Consider the following 19,493-nt stretch of genomic DNA (forward strand, 5'->3'; position numbering starts at 1 on the left):
GCGCACGGTAGTCTGATAAGTGGGAGGCAGGATAAGACATTTCTTCATTGAATGCCTACCCTGTACTCTAGGGCTCTTGTGCTTGTAGGTTGCTGTATTCTAAGTTCAGGTTTTGCCTGGGCTTAAAAACTTGTGATCAATGCTCTAATCTCTGAGTTAAAACTATTAAGAGTTTCTTTCGCTAGTCGATAAAAGGTGATGTTGAAGCAAAAGTTGGCTATTCCAGTTTCTGCAGCAAAGTCAGAATGCTGCAAATCTGATTCTTACGGCTTCAGATAGCTTTTGGCAAGTGAGCCTGTGGAGCAAGTATATTGTACTTTATTAGCTCATGCTGCATACTGTAAGCTTCTGGTTTGCTTTTTCCATGGAAAGCTTTACTGGAGTTCTGAACTGCATACTTGTCAAGTTTTGGTGTCTCTAACTGCATAGACCAAGCCAGAGTTGATGTTAAAATTATGCTTTTTTTTTTTCTGTGATACCTTTTGGCAGCAGGGCATTTGATATGTCCCCAAAACAGCTTTTGCTGTTAAGCTTCTGCTCGCTGAGGAGCTGAAAGTAAAAGTCTGGAGCCTACTAAGAAGTTGCACAGTAGACACTTGTAGCCCTATAATGTGATCTGCATTAGATTTGTTAGCTCCTTCCTGAGTGTTCTTTGTGGCTGGTCATTAATTTTCTCAATTTTTTTCTAATATAGGCCATTTGAAGAGCAGACAGCAACTGTGCCTGGTGTTGATCCCACCAACAGCAACTCTTTACATCAGGAGGATGGAGGTGTTACTGCTGCAGGACAAAAGAGCACCAAGGATGCAAGTGGCAAAAAGAGAGAAGAACCTAAGGCTGGTCCAAAGAAGCCTAAGGAAAAAGTGGATGCCTTGTCTCAATTTGATCTTAATAATTACGCAAGTATGTATTGATAATACGCTAATGAGAATTTGTAATCCTGCTAGCTTTGCTGCATATAGAGCTAGATGTTTGAAAACTTACAAAAGAGGAAAGGTAATTTTTTTTAAACATCAGAATAATTGTGTACTTGAGTATTGCTACCTTTGTCGCACCTAATTAACAACGTGTGTGCCTCTAAAAGGTGGCAAATCTCATTGTGTGTTTTCATATATAGATAAGAACAAAGTTGTTCTATCACCTAACTCTGTCATTCAGACTATTTTCTACCACGTGCTAATAATTTGCTTAACCTTTATAAGCAAAGGCAGTGGATATCACTGATAAGCTTACAGCTAATGTTTGGGAAGGCTGTTCATTATTATGTTTCAGTTCTTATTTCCTGGAGAGTCTGGTACAGGAACCTCCAGTTTTTCACTTCTTAAAGATTAACTCCTTGTCTTCAAACTCAGCAGCAAAGCACTTGGCAAGCAGAAGCCTACCTTTAATCAGGGCCACCATCTGTGTCTGGGGAAATTGCTTCCACTCTAAAGCAGATTTTGGCTTGGTGCGCTGCATCTGAAGCTGTTAAAACAGCAGCATCTATACCTCTCCTTTTTCTATAGGTGTTGTGATCATTGATGATCACCCTGAAGTGACAGTAGTTGAAGACTCCCAATCTAACTTGAATGATGATGGTTTCACAGAAGTGGTGTCCAAGAAGCAACAAAAACGCCTGCAAGATGAAGAGCGCAGAAAGAAGGAAGAACAAACAGTGCAGGTACAAGACCAGCGTTTATAGTGGGGAAAGAGCTCCTTGCAGTACTGGGAATGTTGTGAAGTTGCAGAATCTTCCTTCCAAAGAAGCTGTAGTTTCGCCTTACAAATATAACTAGATAGTTATATTAATATTCAGTTGTTCAGCATTAGTAAATGAAATTAATTTTCACTTAGTCATCTTAGGATTCTGTATGTCCTGATTGGGCACCGTCAGGCAGGTGGAACTGGCAAATTGAAAACACCATTTTTCATACTGTGATAAGGATTTATACTATTGCTTGTATATCAGTTGGTTCCAAGAGGAAAATGGATGAGAAATCATTGTTCCTGTGGTTAAATAGCCCTAAAAAAATAAACTTCTTTAAGACAGGGTTAATCAGTTTGCTTTTTGCTGCTACACAATGTACAATTGGTTGTCCATACAGACTGTCAGCTGTAAGAATAACATTGGCTTCCGCTTACAGGTTTGGACCAAAAAAGGATCAAGCGAAAAAGGCCGAGGTCAGAATTCCAAGCTCCCACCCAGATTTGCCAAAAAGCAGCAGCAACAGGCAGCAGCCGCAGCTGCGCAGCAGGCACAAGCTCAGGCACAGCCTCCATGTACAACGCAGACTCCAGGTCAGCCACAGGCTTCTGTTCAGTCGCAAAACCAGGCTGCAGGAGGGACAGCCAGCACAGAATACACAGTGTCAGGCAAAGTTCTGCAAAACACCCAGGCTCACAATGGTCTAGGAACTGAATTATGGGAAAACAAGGTGCCTCCTACAGCAGTTCTAAATGACATCTCCAAAAAATGTAAGTGGTTTCTTTTGGATTTGGGGCGGGGGCAAGCATTGTAGTTAGAGAATGCTGATTGCCAGCTGTCTCTGTTAATGTCTCATTTCTACTTTCAGATGTATTTTGCACAGGGAATAGAGGGCAGCATTCCCAAGTGCAGCATTGTAACCTATGAATATCTTGGAAAAGAGATTTTTGCGATATGATATTACTCAGTATTTTACGTTGTTGTTATGTTCTTCATTCACTATGAATGAGCAGCTGTCACTCCCTTCAGGAATCTGTGTTTTGTCGGGCTTGGTCATGCTTCCAAATGTGATGATTGCCCCACTTGAAAGCAGCTAAATAGGTAGCATATTGTTAGCTGCTGAATAGGTTAACAATTTCTTAACCAAAGCTTATTTAATCAAAACATCTATAATTTAATTCTCTGTCAATTGATAACTTTAGTCGAATGCATTTAGTGACATTGGGGGTTATTTAACTCTCTTTTCTTAATTGTCAGTGGGACCCATTAGCCCACCTCAGCCACCTTCGGTCAGTGCTTGGAACAAGCCTTTGACATCTTTTGGTTCAGCTACATCTCCAGAGGTAAGAATGAAGGGAAGAAGAGTAGCTGAATGTGAAGCTTGCCCAAATAATCTCTCATTGAGATTGGGCACAGATTATTCATTTATTCAGGCGTGCACATACTTAAACTAGTATGTGTAGAATTCCATGAAGTCAGGAGATAGTACAGAAACACAGGATACAGGCTAGTGCTTTTATGATTGCTGCATGGAAAAAGTGTTCTCTTAATAAAATCTCAGCCGTTTACAGATTCTATTGATAGCTGTTATTCAGTGCATTTTTAAAGTAAAAATATTGCCTAGTTTGCATGTGAACACTTGTGTACAGTTCAGTAGTGTAGACAGGAACAGGATGCCTCCAAGGAACTAAATGTTTCTTGTGTCCCTTCTTAAATCCAGAGATACAAAAAGCAGTAGATGCTTTCTAACTATATTAGCTCTACTTATACCACGTAATTTGCATAGCCCTAAATTTTGTTTGAAGTCCTGTGGTTTTGTTTTCTTGGGTTTTCTGGTCTTGACTTTATTGTTTTAAACTGTAAGTATGTGACATAACTCTCATTTTAACTGCATAAGGGGATCTGGAAATATTTTTGTAATTTCTTATTGTTCTTCTTGAATTGAATGTGAATTTTTGAACTTTCAGGAGAATGTTGTGAACCTGAATCTGGACATTTTGATATTGCACTTGTCCCTCTCCCCCTTCTCTACCAGTTCATCATCTTGATCTTGTTTACATATTTCTTCACGGCGTTCTTTTTTTTTTTTCTTACTCTTGAGCTTGTATAAACAGTAGGAACTTGAGGAGGAGGAAGTGTACGTTCATATTTTGTTTACTGTTGCAAATCTGTTGCAGTCACAAATAATGCTTTTGCTGGCAGAAGGTAAAAGTACCCTTTTAGTGGTTTTCAGCTCAGCATGTTTTGTGCTCTCTTCTGAACCAGTGGCATTGTACTGATCTAGAAATCTTTTGAAATGTGTTAAAATGTTTACCTCTTAACTAGGGGACAAAGCCTGGGCAAGAAGGTGGAGTCGATCTTGGTATAGAAACTATTCAGTTTGGAGCCCCAGCTTCCAGTGGCAGTGACAATGAAGTTGGCCCTGTACTTTCCGAGAAGTCCACTGACAAGCTACCAGAACCAAAAGAGCAAAGACAGAAACAGCCTCGAGCTGGACCCATCAAAGCACAAAAGGTAAAAGGTCATATCTTCAGTACAAACTTCTAAACTTAAAGAAGTTCAGCCAAAAAGAGGTTACAAATAATGGAATACTCATTCAGTTAGGACTAAACCTATAAAAATTGCATTCCCCTTTTATATTTCCTAAAACAATCAACAAGTTGGTTCTTGGAGAGAAGATGGGGAATTCAGTTCAAGAAGCAAGTGTAAGTAAACAGCATCCTAGCCCAGCAGAGTTTGTCCATCGGTTCTGTGTTTGGACCAAGGGATGTGGCTAGAGCAGGGATGGGATTATGGATTTGCGATAGCTTTGTTGGGAGACTATGAATGTGGTGGTGTTTTGTTTTCTAGTTTGGGGTTTTTGGCTTTCTCTTGAGCTTACTTCACTCAGGCTTTGAGAGCTGTTTTGAAGCAGGCATTCTGTTTCTGCCCTGGCTATATCTCCAGTTTCAGTAGTTCTTCCTGCTGTCATGCCTGCCTTGCCCCCCTCTAAGTGACGCATGGTGCCCTGCTTAGTTTTGTAGCCAGATTACCAAGATGAGTAATACATCAAGTTGCAGGAAAAGTGTTTTGAGGAAAGGGAGGAATGTTAGAGCCACTGATTTGAAGTCTCAAATTCAAATGCACAGATGTCTGGATAATTAATTTTTTTGCAACTAATCTAGGAAGACTGGATAGGTAATCACTTATCTCATTTTTTAGAAAAAAGTGTATCACTTGCCCTCCAGAGATTTAGGGGCTCCATTCAATCATCATCTTGTATTTCCATTGTTACCACTTAACAAGGAGTGGTATTTAGATTACACTTAGTGATCTCTCACGTTAATGAAACGTACTTTCCTGTTTTTTCCACCTCCAGTGCATACTTATCTGTGCATCACTAGCACTCAGCACCAGCTTCTTACTCCCAGAAAGAGATTGTTATAGCAGATAAATTTGACCGATGACTTATAGAACCAGCTGTTTCAGTCCCTCTTGATGTCTGAGATTTGGCAGCAGTCCTGATGTAATTAAAGCCCTTTTGTCTTTCTAGAAGACCGGTTTTTCTTTGTGTTGGTTGTGTTTGGGTTTCTTTCCGAAAAAAGCTGAAATCTGAAAGTGCAGTCACACATAGAATGAAATTAACTTCTGCTACATGAGGCACTCAGTGGGTATGCTGCAGTTCATGGTTTTTATTGCAAAATATAAAACCCATACAGCAGAGAAATATCCAGTAGTTAATACTGCTGGTGAATTATAGTAACCTAGCACATTCAAAACCCATATATCGGATATATTTGCAGCATGCCTAAAACGGCCCCTGTGAAATCACTTAAAGATGCTGAACTCCAAAGTTAAATACATACATATAGAGAGACTCTACTTTACACTGTGTAGAAAGTTCCTTTTTTCTGCTTGGTAATAGCTATCAAGACTCCTGTAGATTTTTATTGAAAGACAAATGTGTGACTAAATGGTAAATTCATTGGAGATGAACATTTTTGTACGCTCTTCTGAATGAGAGCGCTGTAATCCTTTAACTGTCTTGATGACAAAAAACCCAACAAACGAACAATTCCTACACACCCACCATCCCCATGGTGATATTGTTTGCTATGAAGCCTAAATACAAACTTATGTTCAGGATTGGAGGTTAGTATTGTTGAACTAATATGGGCCATGTAAGAGGACCATAGTTGAAACAAAGCAATTTACCTTTCCAAGCGTGACCTTAAAGTGTCTGGAGGAATTTCTGCCTCTAAACTTTTAGAGCAAAAAATATTTGGGGTGAGGTGGGTCTGATGTTCCTGATTGCTGCATTGCAGAGCTCGGACATCTGCTTCTACTGTGTTTTCTTCCTTCCCTCTGAAAGCTAGTCTCTGCTGGCCTCCTGAGGGTACCAAATACCTTTGGGAAACTCCACCTTCCCCAAAGGCGTTGTATTGTAAAGAAAGAGTCTTCGTCTACTCCTGAAACAGCTGGTTTGTATTTATAGAGACAATACCAGCAGCTTCTGTCTTTGCACTATCAAAGCTTAAGGAATAGGATTTTAAGGACTGCCTTTAAGGAATTTTTGTGCTGCTCTGTAGTGAAATGGGCTGAGTAGTCTCAGCCAGAAAGGATGTGGCTATTTGAACAGCAGAGCATTCGGGTTCCCTGAGGCCCTTCATTCTGCTTTAATTCAGCTGCACAAAAAGGGACTACTGAATTGCAGCAGTTATTCCAGCCACGGTGTCTGCAATATAAGGCAACACTTGTGCGTAGATGTGTTTATTTTTTCTGGATATCACCTTAGTGCTTAATTCGTAGGGAAAAATGCTGCCAATATCCATACATCAAGATATCTTCAAATGAAGGTAGAGTCTTCTGTTCTAATTTCCTGGGGTCCTGTAAAATCGTGATTCTCTGAAAATTAAAATAACCTGTATGTATACGAAGTCTTGTGGCTTCTATGCTTTTTTTGTGCTTTTCTTGTAAGGAGAGTCAAGCTGGCTTTCTTCTGTAGGTTTTAACTAGATCTTATTTTAGTTGAACCCTACCACTTCACACAAAACATTTGTTGCTTGAAAACAGTGGTTTAGATTCCTGATGTTCAAAATGAATGCATTTCATGTACGTTTCACTAACTTAGTCTCAAATGATCTATCTGTTAGAAAGTGCTTATCCTTTGGGAAAGCTTTGTTAGATTTAAACAAAATTATTTAAAGCATGTTAGAATATTCTTGTGGGATAGGACATGGGGGGGAAGACATAACTGACAAGTTAACACTAACTTAGCTTCCAGACTTGAGTCCGGTAGAAAACAAAGAGTATAAACCTGGTCCTATTGGGAAAGAGCGTTCTTTAAAGAACAGGAAGGTGAAGGATGCCCAACAGGGAGAGCCTGAGGGACAGGAGAAGCCATCCCCCACCTCTGTCAGAAGTCCAGAACCTGTCACTACAAAGGAAACCAAAGCAGCAAGTGAACTGAGCACGGAAATAGGAACGATGATATCTGTGTCTGCTCCAGAGTTTGGAACAAACACAAAGGTAAGAAAAATATTGACAAATTACTGAGCACTATATGTAAAATATGATTACAATGATGTAATTGACACTTGGTTGCCAGCTGGTGGTAGTTACCTGGACAGCAGAGCCCACTGAATAGCAGATATGAAACATACCTGTACTGCTTGAATTAAACACTTCTCCAGAAGTGGTACGGAGACATGCTGTTTGTCACACCCCTGTACAGAGATCAGCTTGGAAGGTTTTAAACTTTTTTGCTGCCTTATCAATGTGAAAACTCTGTCCTGACCCTTGCTGTGGAGAGTGGCACTGGAGCCTGTTATAGGCAGATTCTGTAAACTCTCATATATGTGATCTATGCAAGATGAGTGCTTGACTTTCAGCAGAGAACTGGAGTGAAGTAATGTGCGTGATTGTTGGTTGAGTGCGTGGATGACCTGAAGTTGTGAATTAAGTGCTGTTCTGTGAAAAAAGGAATCTCTAAACTAGGAATATGCGAAAGCATTGGGTAAGGTTCATTCAGTTTACCTAAAGGGTCTGTATGTCAGCTCCTATTGGCTTGGATATTGTCAAGGTATCCCCTGAAGAACTCCTTCAGGATGTTGAGGACTCATCTTAGTTGTCTGCGTGGAACTCCCTTGACATCTCTGTAACTGCTCAAGTGAGATGGTGGCTTGCTGTTGGGATTCATTGTTCTACAGCTCAGTTCTTAGATGTGGTGCATTGATAGCACTGGCTGAAAAGCATCCACAGAGGTGCTCTCCTTTTTGCCTAAGGACCTGTGTGGGGACTGCCTTCACTACGGCAGCATTGCGTGTTAAGCAAGAACTATGGTTGGCATCTCTCGAATGTAAAGATACCATGCAGTTTGAGTAGCTACTAGTTAATAGTTACACCTGCTTTGGTAAAGGAAAAATGCTTCTTGTACGTTTGTAAAGCAGTTTTATGACTTTAGACTCAAGTTTGTTGCATGCTGTCTCAATCTGCCTTTTCCTAGTCTTAAGCAGAAATTTTCTGATGCTGTTCAGGAAAACCCATCCTCTGCAAAAGTTACATTAATAGTTGAAGAATCTGAAATGCAGATCACTCACAATTTATCTTTGTCACCCACAGTTGGGGAGGGAAGAAAAAAAAGACAGTTTTGGCAGTTTTTTGCCAAGGTGTCATGCAAGCAGAAGATGCTCTCTCAATGAAGTCTTGTTACAGAGGCAAGTGTTAAGGAGGATATTTGTGTCTGACATGGTAGCTGCAAACTTGATTTTTGAGTGGAATGGCAAATACATAAGAAAATTCAGTGCTGGGATTTATCATCCTTCCTGGCAGTTTCCATCTTGTAAGTAGATATGAATGGTTTATGCTGATACAAGAAACGGATAAAGTGCCCTTCTTGTATGCAGAATCAAAGTCTAGAGCCGTAAACACCAGCTTGCTCAAGTATTTGGTAAGAAGGCTGTTTGTATGTGTGTCGCGTGCTTTCTCGCTGTCTGTCAAGCTCCTGTGACCAGAGCTCAAGATAAGAGGAGATGCTTCTTCTAAGCCACCTACAGAATAGGAGACATATCTTTGTTGATTACTCCAGGCTAACTCGATATTGAGTAGCTCTACTAAAATCAGCATAATTTCCTCTCTACAATTGTATTTTTAAAGTATGAGATCTTCAAAAGGGAGGTCTGGATTTTGTGCCTTTCTGGCCTTAGTTAAACATGGGTTGCCAAGGTTCTTTGAACTACCACAGTATTAAAGCGCCAAGCTTCTGTCTTCTGGAGGGAAGACCAGAGTGAAAGGATACTTTCCAGTTTTGCTGGATATGAAAATTCCCAATAATTTCCTCATTAAGTGGTTGCTAATAGAAGGATTTCATAATAGGCCTAAATATTCCTGTCTCAACAGTTCTGGGTTTGCTTTTGAATTCCTTTGTCATGAGTAGTTCCCAGGGCATCAGTAAGTTTTCTAGGAAAGCGGTGGTCATATTTCATATGTTAATTCTATGGAATTTGAACCAACAACCTGCATATTTATTGGAGAAGATAAGCTTCATCTAGATTTTGCAGGAATAAACCAGTCTTGCTACTTTTTAAAGTGGCTTTTAAAATGGCTTCAGATACTGCTCTGGCCTTGGAGTTCCTATGGTGATTTGTATTGCAACTGTTTTCTCTTGTCTTTGTGCTCTTTCCATTGCTCATTAGTGAGGGAAGAAGTGATGACATCTTTAATCTGTTGTTTGAATGTCAGGTGTTGAAGTTTTAGCAAACCTAAATGATTTCTCTTTTGACACTTTCTTTAACATCTTTAACAACAGAGACTACTGCTCAGCTTCCAGGAAGGTGCACTTTAGTGTATTTGATTTTAAATGTCTGTAAAAGTCAAGCCAGCTGTCCTCCTTCAGAAGCAGAAGCTGTAAAAGTAGCCCATCCATCCCAAAACAAACATCTTAAGAGCATGTGCATTTAATCATACAAGATTGTTTTACCTTAGAAACTGTATAAATACAAATGAACTCATACTGGTGAGATGTTTAAATTTAGAACATAAGCATGATGCTTTGAAGCAATTGCAGCTGTTTCTCTTGGGTTTTGCAGTATTTTTGGAGTAAAGGCAACCTGACGGTGTAAGTCTCTGAATCGGGTAAGACACCTTACCCCTTGCCTTTCCCCACCCTACCATGTCTAAAGTTTTGAAGCTTTCAAATCGCAGGAACAATCAATACCTGGTTGTGGACATGGCAATGAAATGTTTGCACAGGTAGTTGATAACAGCTGTGTGTTACAGAGATGATGTCTCAAAGGACACAGGCTGTACTTGAAAATAAGTTTTCAGTATCTGACAAGCTCTCTGGTTTGAGTGATTTACATAAATCAGGAACAAATCAAATAGCTAATTAATCCCATATAGTACCCTGATCCTTTATAGCAAGGTCAGCTCTGAGGTCTGCCTTGTCCTTTTGTTCATAAAGTCACTTCAGGTTTTGCGGTCACTTCTTTTTGGGCAAAGTAGATAGTTATAAAAAGTTTGCCTGTTCTTTTTCTTCAGGTATAAATAACTTGTAGATAACTCCAAAAAATCATATACAGCTTTTTGCTCTTGCTATTATTACTGTTGCTAGTTTATAATAAAGTAATTGGTTGGTTTCTTCAGTAAAACAGTTGTACAGAAGAATCACTTCAACTGAATTACAAAAGCTTATGGTGATAAGCCATATCTAACAGAGATTCCTAGACTTAATGTACCAGTAAATGAAGGATGGTGGTTAATCTACAGTTTATGGAGTGGTGTTCTTATGGCTGAAGCATTGTCTTATCTGCATGTTCAGCATGTAACTCATCCTTGTAGGATGGTTCAGCATTGCACATATACTTCTAAGGGCACCAGAGTTGATATAGTGGTTTGTTTTTAATTCTAGTGAAAAAGCATTTTTGTGCTGTAAGTTTCCAAAGTGAGAAAGCTAGCAATAGTCTTGATCTGATTTCTTTTGTAAGGAATTCTAGTGCTGAGACCCTGTAAAATTTGCATCCTAAACCTTGAAGGAGTTTTAATAATATATTAAAAACTTCCTCTTTCTTAATGCAGTGAACCATCTTAAAAAAACCAAGAAGCCAGTTAACTACTTCCTGAGAAGGACCTTGTGATTAAAGCAGCCTCATGTGCTTGCCTTGTTCTACCCAAATTAATGTTGCCTATTGGAGTCAAATATAAATCTGCAACTTGCAGTTTGGTAGTTCTGATTGTGGGAAACATCATATATCTCATATTTCAGCAGTTTAACAAGTAAAGGAAATAACTGAATGGAGAAAATAGTTCTCTCTTTCCTTTGTAAATACAAAAATAAGTCGGTGTGCACACTGTGTCCTCTCTCACCCCATTTATGGTTTAGCTTGTTGTCCTAGTCTTTTACCAAAATGAGCTCATCCTTTTAAGGAAGATTCTTTGTTATTTGCCAGTTAGTATCTTGATGCTTTAGTTACTCTTTCAGGAGACATAGCCATAGGCTTCAGGAGTAAACTGAGTGTGCACTTTTTTAATAGCTTATCATCATACTGGTTGGATGCAATTAAACAAGCATTATGTGGTTTGTGCCTTCAGGATCATTATGTGTTGGCAAGTCCAGGCACTCATCTGCTGCTAATTTGTCTTTCAGTTCCTTCTTGGTGATTGGATCTGTAAAAATGGTAGAGCCTTTTCTGGGCTTCAGACATGTAAAACTTTGGAGTTTGCAGTGCTTGCTAGAGAGTGCATCTTGGCTAATTCAGGGTCACACCGTTTATCTAACAAAGTCTCTGGGTCATGTTCTGATAACACCTGTTTGCCTGTCCAGAATATGCTCAGTAGATATCCAGTGACAAGAACTAAAAAACAGTGCTCAGCACAGCTTCACAGAAGTACCGGTGCCTTTTTTGTTCATTGTAGGTCATTCTTTAGAGAGCTGGCAGTATTATCAATGAGACACTTTCATCAGGCAGTTCATACCCACAACAGCAATAGTTATTGGCTACAGCTAGGTCTGTGAAAGTGGACCTTTTTCATTGAGCACATTAAAGTCCTCTTAACTGTAACAAATAAGCTTCAAGGAAAGCCCCTGGGCAGACTGAAAACTACAGCCCTTTTCTTCCTTGAAATCACTGTCCAGTGCAGAAATCAGGAGGTAGACTTCACCACCCAGAGAAACTGAGTCTTGTGACTTTCAGAGACAAGACTTAAAGGAAAGAAAATTGTTTTGCAAATTGCAACCATCCTTATGTGTTCTTTTTAATCTGGAGGGCCTTGCTTGTCATAGGTTTACCCAAGAAATTTCTGTGTTTATTTAAAGCTACAGAAAGCTTTCAGCTAATATGTTTTACTTTTTAAATAGGCTAAAAGTTCCCACAGGTGGCTAAAGCATCTTGGGTGACAAAGGATCATTGGTTACACCACCACAGTTCAATATGTCTAGTCCCCAGGCAGTACATCACTCTGTATATTCTTGCTTTACAGACTGTATTTTGACTTGTCTCCAGACGTACATTGTGAGGTCGTGAGGCAAACTGTAATCTCCCCAGAATTCTTCTGACCTCAGTAGCAATTCAGCAGCAAGGATTGCTGGACATGCCTTCTAAGAAAAAACTGGTGTGAAATTCTAATCTTCTGTTGCTTTGTGAAGTCCTCCTGTAGAAAGGCTGACATCTGTCCAAGAAATTTAAATCTAATTTAGGTAAGGGAGATATTTTAATGGAATTATTTTTCTTCACAGGAGTCTGTAACAGACTACACTACACCTTCTTCTCATCCTAACACAGTGGCTACTAGCAGTACAAAAATGGAGGAGACTTTGGTGACGAACGTAAGTCTATTGCAGTGATCGTCTTGACTTTGAAGACAAGAAAATATTTTCACACTTCTTTAAAGCACAAAATAGTGCCTTCAGTAAACAAGTCACTAGGGTTTCTTTCATGTTAACTAGCTGCGCATTATCCAATCTTACTCTGAAGGACAGTTGGTTTGATTAGTATCTGTTCTGGAATTCTTCAGGTATTTTCTTGTCTTTTGAACAACCACAATGAGCTAAAGAGCACAGAAAACGGAGAAGATGTTTCTAGGGACAATTCTAAAAAAGGAAAGATAGGCATAATGAGGGAGTGTGCTCTCAGCAGCAGTTGGGACTTGAACCTGGTACCAGTAGCAAAGCTCTGTAGGTGAGTTTGAAGAAAGGCTTTTACAAACAAAGCAATTTTGAACTGTAGCCTGAAATCACAGCAACTGCGTGTAAAGGGAACGGCTTAATGGTTTCTGAAAGCAGACAGCAGGCTTTCAGTTGTTCAGTTGCTATGGAGATGAGATGCTTGCAGTCCTCATAAAGCAAATGATCCTGTCTGTGTGAGTGTGGTGTAGCAATTGAGAGGACCAACTGGGTTGTGACTTGTAGCGAAGTCAAGTTTGTCTTGAGTGTGCTGGGATGTCAGGTTGGGAACTTGGATCTTTGTCATTTTTGTTTGAGGAGCAGAAATAGAATTAGCTCAGAGTTGAGTCACTTGTTGATTGCAGGAGGAAAGAATCATACAGTAGGATCTTTAGGTTTTTATGAAGATGTCATGTGAATTCCATCTAAGAAATGCTTTTCAGCTTACTGCAGCATCCTTTAATGCAGTTTTGAAGCAATACTGGTTGAACTTCCTCTTCTGCTGGATTTTCTGGTGGTGGTGTGGTTTGTGCCTTTGGTGATTAGTGTGGAAGACTGAATTGTTTTGTGTTAATGATGCTAGTATATGCTCCCCTGTGGTGTGTTGGAGTTGGATTTGCAACACAGGAAATGGGGGCCCCTGGCCACAAAGGATCTGTGCTATCACCTGCTTCAAAGCTTCAGTATCTCTGTCTTTTGGATTAGCCTTATCCAGTGGAAGTCCATTAGCTGTGCTCTGAATGGAGAAAGAAATGGTCAGAAGTAATAGACTGGCCACTACAGTATTTTTGATACATTTCATTTAAAACTTCTAGGAAATCCATCAGTGTTTTCTTAAGCAAAGATAGCAATAGCATTATGTCAAGTTTATTTCCATAAGTTTCACATCTTTCAGAAGAGAAGATAACTGAATTCAGTTACTGGATGGCAAATCTGTTTTGGTTTGTTTCATGGTCCTGTGACTTTGGAGGTTTATAGCTTCCTCTTTTCAGAAACTGCATCTCAGAACTCAAGGTCACGAAGCCCCATGTACTGTATTGGTACAAAAGGGGCCAAACTTGGCTTGGGAAGAATTTTTGCGTATCAGTAAACTGAAATGGTACTTTAAAGTAAATCCCAAAGCAGAAAATTGGTATTTGTTTATGCAGAAGACATGGACACTTTAGAACCTTAGTCTTCAGCCTCTTAAAGAGAGATGAGAAGCATCTCAGCACCTGCTGAATGGCCTTTCCCCACCTACCAAATTTTCACCTTATTTTATCAAAATCTCCCTGCCAAATGCTCAAGCCTTGAAGAAATTGTAGCTCACTTAATAAAGCTTGAGCTTTGCTTTTCTGGGGCTTTTGTAGTAGACGTAGTTAGAATGTGATGTGTGTTGCCTGCCTTTCAGGTGCCCCTGCCCCACACCCTTCCCCTCCCTAGGAGGGAGACTCTACAACAGAGCTCCAGCCTAACTCCAGTTTCTCCCGCTACCGTCGACCTCACCCTCAAGGTATGTACCACATCCCTCTAAGGGTCGTTTTCTTGCATGCAGGGGAAAAAGTTAATGGAGAACTTGCTGGTGAACCTTTTTTTTAGAGCCTTCCTTTGTTTCCTCTGCTGAACTGCTTTTGCATATAAACGGATGGCTGAAACAAGACTCTATCAAAGGATGCATTTAAATTATAAATCTCTAACCCCGTTTTGCATTAACACTTGGCATCTCAACCAATCTTGGCTCCCACTGCCCTGAAAAAAAAAGATCCTAGCATTTTAGCATTGTACCATAGTGTTCATGACAAACCATCAGAATCTGACTGAGGTTTTTTGAGAGTTTAGCTTAAAGTAAGTTGCCTGGTTTGGTATTAAAGGCTGTAAGGAGTTGCTTGGTAAGCCGAGCTTGATTTCTTCTTAGCTGTAAGTTTCTGGTGCAGTGATAATGTGGTTTTGAGTTGAATGGCTAAAGTTCTAAATAATGAAATGTAGGTGGTGTGTTGGTGTCTATGAAGGGCAGCTTGATCAGCTAGTCAGAACATGTTTTGTTGTGTAATAATTGTTCTGTTGTTTTCTGCTCTCCAGTGTAGAGCAAGTGTGTAGAATATTTTGAATGGTGTTTTCCCATTTTGTTGGATTTTGGACTGTGTGCATTGTATAACTCACTAACATAGAGTTGGGCTCTAGCTTTGCTACTGTATCTTTAGAAGTTTTTGTTCTTTTTTTTGTTTTTGGTGTCCTAGATCGGCTTTGTGATTGTGACTGCAGGTGACTGAACCAGTAGCAGTATTGTTGCTGCTTCTAGTGTTAAGAAAGAGTGATGTTTGAACTTAGTTTCTCTAAATTTTTAAAAGAAGAAATGAAACCAGGGATTGGATGCAGAACTAACACTTTGGAGAAACTTGCTTGTCAATGCCAGTGAGACTTGGGTCTTGCTGGCATGGTTTGACATCTGCTTGCTCATATTCTCTACAGATGATATTTATTAATGATCTCTTGTGGAATCTTTGCTTTTCTTTTGTTAACACTTTTATTTCCTGAAAAAAAAGTAACATCACTTTAAAACAATAGACCAGCAAAAATGGGGAGAGGGCTGGAGAGGGACAAGTAATTTAACAAAAATCTGGTTTCTATTGCATTCTCATGTAATAAGTTACCATAATCTGACTTTCTGGCGCCTGAAAGTATTTTTCTAAAATAGCAGTCTAACTGTTTAGCAGCTGGATATGATTCACGTGTAATACAGGTAGGAATGTTACTATAGCATGATGCTGCAAAGAATGTGACACTGCTAAGTTATAGAGTGAACTGCGGTGTTTGTCATTCATCCTGCAGTTTTTTTCTGCTGTTCTGGTGTCGGTGACTTGATTGCTTTCTCAGTGGATGATAGATCTTGGATGTGTGCTAACAAAATATGTCAAAGATCCATGTTTTGAGGCTACCTTGAAGAACACTCTGACCAAAATCTGAATGGAAAGGCATTTGGAAGCAGCTTTGTTTGTAATTTCTCTATTCCAGCCACTGGAGCTCTACCTCTTTTTTACAAATGCTGAAGGCAGCAAGCTTGTTTTCAAGCAAGCACTGAGACTATGACTTTCGCAACAGGCCTTCTGGTCCAGACAGAGCAGAGCTGCTCTTTGTCATCCTCTTCAATATAATCCTTGCTTCTTTTAAAAGGTACTTTTGGAGCAACAGAGAGGAAAGCATTTCCTTCCTTCCCTTAAAAGAACAAAATCTCCAGGCTCTGCCTTCATAAAGGAATAACCCGTACATCTCCTCTTTCCTCCGTCCCCTGTCACAGAAAGCTGTCTGTGAGGAAACTCGGCAGGGGAACTCGGCCACAATTGCTCCCACTACTTGGCATCATTCTGCCAGGGTGTAGGTATAAGGTGCTCATACGGGAAGGCTTGTTGAGATCTCTTGTTGTTTCCTTGGAGTAACTTTGCTAAAGACACCTTTACTAAGGCAGACATTCTCTTAAGGACTTAGTTGATAGGGCTATTGGTAGGTGAGGACCTGAGCAAAAGAAAGTCCAAAGCAATCTTAAACTGAGCTGCCTGGCCCTCTTCCATGATCCGAGGTTCTATCTAAAATTCCTGTGTAGGCATCTGGTCCAGAATCTGACACCTTTCGACTTTCTTTTTCTGATCCCTTAAACTTTGGCATACTTAAGGATATGCACATTGGTGTTTGTTTCCAGTTAAGTTTTTGGATAATACATTGTTGCTATGTGAAGGCCCCAATGGGTCAATGGTGAAGAGAAGCCTCAAGCAACCATGATCTCCAACCTGTGCTCTCCTTTTCCCATAACTAAGTGAGCAGTGAAATTACAGCACTTTCCCCAGCCTCACTTAATTTAGAGCCTCTTAGTCCTTCATATCTGGTCTGTAGATGGTGCTGCATAGGCGCTTGTAGAGTACCAGTCCGTTTTGCATCATTTTCTGGCTTAAGAATTTTGAGGTTGTTAAGGAGCTCTCTAAAAGCAAAGCTGTTCAAAAACTTGGGACTCTGTTATTTGCCCGTTATTGCAAATTGGTAGGGGTGTGGGATGATCTGGGATCTTGGCAGTGGTTAGGTTTGGAAGATGAAATGCGGCATGTAGACTCTAGCTTTTGCTATCAATAGTTTCTCCAGGGCATCGTGAAACTCATTGAATGAAGCTTCTACACCTTCTCTGTTCAGACATTCACAGGTGGTACTTCACGTTCTCTTAATACTAATGCAGTACAAGACTGTTACCCTGTCTTACCAGAGCCTGTGGTGTTCAGAAAGGAGCCTCTAGTCTTACCTGTACTCCACCTTAAGCAAAATCCTTTCCAGCAGATTAATAATAAATTTTGAAGCTTGCCCTGTCTGCGAGAATCGGAACCAATTTGGAGGAAAATGTTGTGGAGGGGAAACTGAGAATGATTGCTGGGGAAGATGGTCTCAAAAAGGAAAATAGGTGGCTTACCTCCAAATGATTTAATGTGTAACAAAGTTTCCTTCCTCTCCCTTTACCCTCTTGAGGAATACAGAACTCCTCTTTCCATGTAGGTGTGTATTGGTCACCTGTTACCCACTTATTTGGATATTGCTTTGCTTTTTTTATCACTTCTGAAGCATCTAGACAAATAACCTAAGTCATGTTTGGTCTGTTCAGACTGTGCCTAACTCATGTAAACAGGGTAGGTTGAAAGTATGACTTTCAGAGACTGCGAGCCCCAGTTAGGGCACTCTAGTGATCCAGGCAGTGAGGTCAGATTTGTTGGAGAATATGTATTTGCCCCTTTACATATATCATTAAAGACAGGCACCTAGCCTTGAGAAGCTTACAGTCTGCCAGATAAGCAATTTCAGCCTATGGCATCCAGCTCTGCTAGCAAAATCTTTGTTTCAGCTGAGGACAGCTGAAGGCTGTAGAGAAGTCCATGGACTGTGTTTGAGCATTTAAATTAGCGGGTGTAGTCTGAGCATTAATATTTCCTTTTCAATAGTCCCTCAAAAGTGTCTCAGTTCAAAGATTTGGCATTGTGTGTCTAATGTAGCAATAATTAGATTGTGATTGGGTGCAGTAAAACAATAGTTCTTTCCACTTTCGGTGGAAGAGAATTGTGTATAAAATTTAAATTAGTTTCATCTTCCTTGCTGTGCAAGACTTAAACTTGTAATTATTATAGAAATAGAGGAGCATGAAGCGTTTTTAGCATTAATGTAGAACAGTGTGCACAAGCTGTGTCATCTCGTGGTTGCTTCTTGAACAGAACTTGCTTTGGAAATCTAAACTTGACTACTCTCATGTTTACTGAAGTGTGCATTAGATATTTTTGGTGGTCACTAGGAGTGGATGATTTACCAAGAAAGCAAGGGGCTGTTTCATTTAAATGGCCCAAATAACTTGTAAGTAAAGGACTTCATGGAAATATTTAGAGGGGTTTTTACCTTTCTTTTGCTCACCATGTCTTTTGCTCTTCATGTCAAACAAAACCAAGCCAAATAAGCGTGAGTGGATTCTCTTTTGAGCGTTGAATGTTAAGATGATGAACTGTGCACGTGTGCAGTTGGAACAGATAAGAAGCTCCAACTTAAGGCTGTATGCTTTTTGCATGAACAGAGTTGCACGATTATGGTGACTTTTTTAAAAGAGGCTCGCATGAAGCCTGAATTGCCTTTTGAACTAAAAAGAACTGTTAAAAGAGGAAGACTGTTTGACTGGTTAAAACTTCCTAATAGATGAGGAAATTTTGTTTTCTTTTAAATAGATGGAGTCTGCACGCAAAGCATGGGAGAATTCCCCAAACATGGGGGAGAAGAGTTCACCAGTGACCTCATCAGCATCTCCCATTGCTGGTGGCAGTGGCAGCAGCAGCAGCAGCAACGCTGGGCCAAGCAGTGGTACTTACAGCTCTTTCTCTAGTGCATCAATGCCTCCTATTCCTGTGGCATCGGTTACACCGACAACTTCACTGTCAGGTACCGGATGTCAAGAGCGTAGTAGGCTGTTGTATTGTTCCTTGGTTATGTTTTTCAAGAGATTAGATTCCCTTTGGAATTACGTTTAATGCAAAGCTAACAGAAGTTTTATGCCAGTATGAAATGTCAGATCTGAACAGCAGCTTCCCAAATACCTTTTAATTAACAAGGAGATACTTCACCAGTTTCACTTCGGTCAGCTGAAAAGGATGTTAAGATGACATCTCTCTGCCTATGCTACTTATATGGACTTGAAAGAGGAGGTAAACTTCTCTTCAGGTTGACTGCCTTATTGGTTTCATTTTGTTCAGCTGAATGACGGCAAGCAAGTAGATTTTGGAGGAGATGGTAGTTCTGATCTCCAGCTAGTTGCAGCCTTTCATTTGTGCTTTTGCTTTTGGAGTCAAAGCTTTGACAGCTCATACCAAGACCCCTTCACACTAGGCAGAGCAAATGTCCAGCTGCTCTTCAGAAACAGTGCTGGCTTCCACCTTGGTTCTTTGCAGCAAACAAAAGATGCTATATCTGATTAAATCTTCACACCTTGGAATATTAGAATGTATGCCCAAATCGCAGCTGAAGTGCTTGAAAAAGACCTTTCTTTGGAGCCCAGCTCTCAACTGTGAGAGGCACAACCACTGTACATTGCAGTATTTTGTTGCAAAACTAACTAGGATGTCTACTTCAGTATTTTTATGTGCTCCTGTACTTGAGAAGGGAGTTGTATTATGGTTGCAGTGAACTTAA

The 19,493-nt window shown here is 40.1% G+C and overlaps 1 protein-coding gene across 15 annotated transcripts in view; it reads left to right on the forward strand.

Annotated features, from left to right (window-relative positions):
• The window catches only part of PRRC2C (proline rich coiled-coil 2C), a 76,619-nt gene that overhangs the window by 41,130 nt on the left and 15,996 nt on the right, over nt 1-19,493 (forward strand). For 11 of the 15 annotated variants that reach the window (XM_076339754.1, XM_076339766.1, XM_076339759.1 and 8 more), the window contains 9 exons: nt 695-903; nt 1,506-1,660; nt 2,124-2,454; nt 2,942-3,027; nt 4,010-4,198; nt 6,941-7,192; nt 12,396-12,485; nt 14,212-14,313; nt 18,536-18,746. In XM_076339754.1, the coding sequence (XP_076195869.1) occupies nt 695-903; nt 1,506-1,660; nt 2,124-2,454; nt 2,942-3,027; nt 4,010-4,198; nt 6,941-7,192; nt 12,396-12,485; nt 14,212-14,313; nt 18,536-18,746 (1,625 nt within the window). The remainder of the gene's footprint in view (nt 1-694; nt 904-1,505; nt 1,661-2,123; nt 2,455-2,941; nt 3,028-4,009; nt 4,199-6,940; nt 7,193-12,395; nt 12,486-14,211; nt 14,314-18,535; nt 18,747-19,493) is intronic. The other 4 variants (XM_076339765.1, XM_076339769.1, XM_076339760.1 and 1 more) reach the window with 3 other exon arrangements.

This window comes from Aptenodytes patagonicus, chromosome 5 (genome assembly GCF_965638725.1).
Source record: "Aptenodytes patagonicus chromosome 5, bAptPat1.pri.cur, whole genome shotgun sequence".
NCBI classification, from domain to species: domain Eukaryota; kingdom Metazoa; phylum Chordata; class Aves; order Sphenisciformes; family Spheniscidae; genus Aptenodytes; species Aptenodytes patagonicus.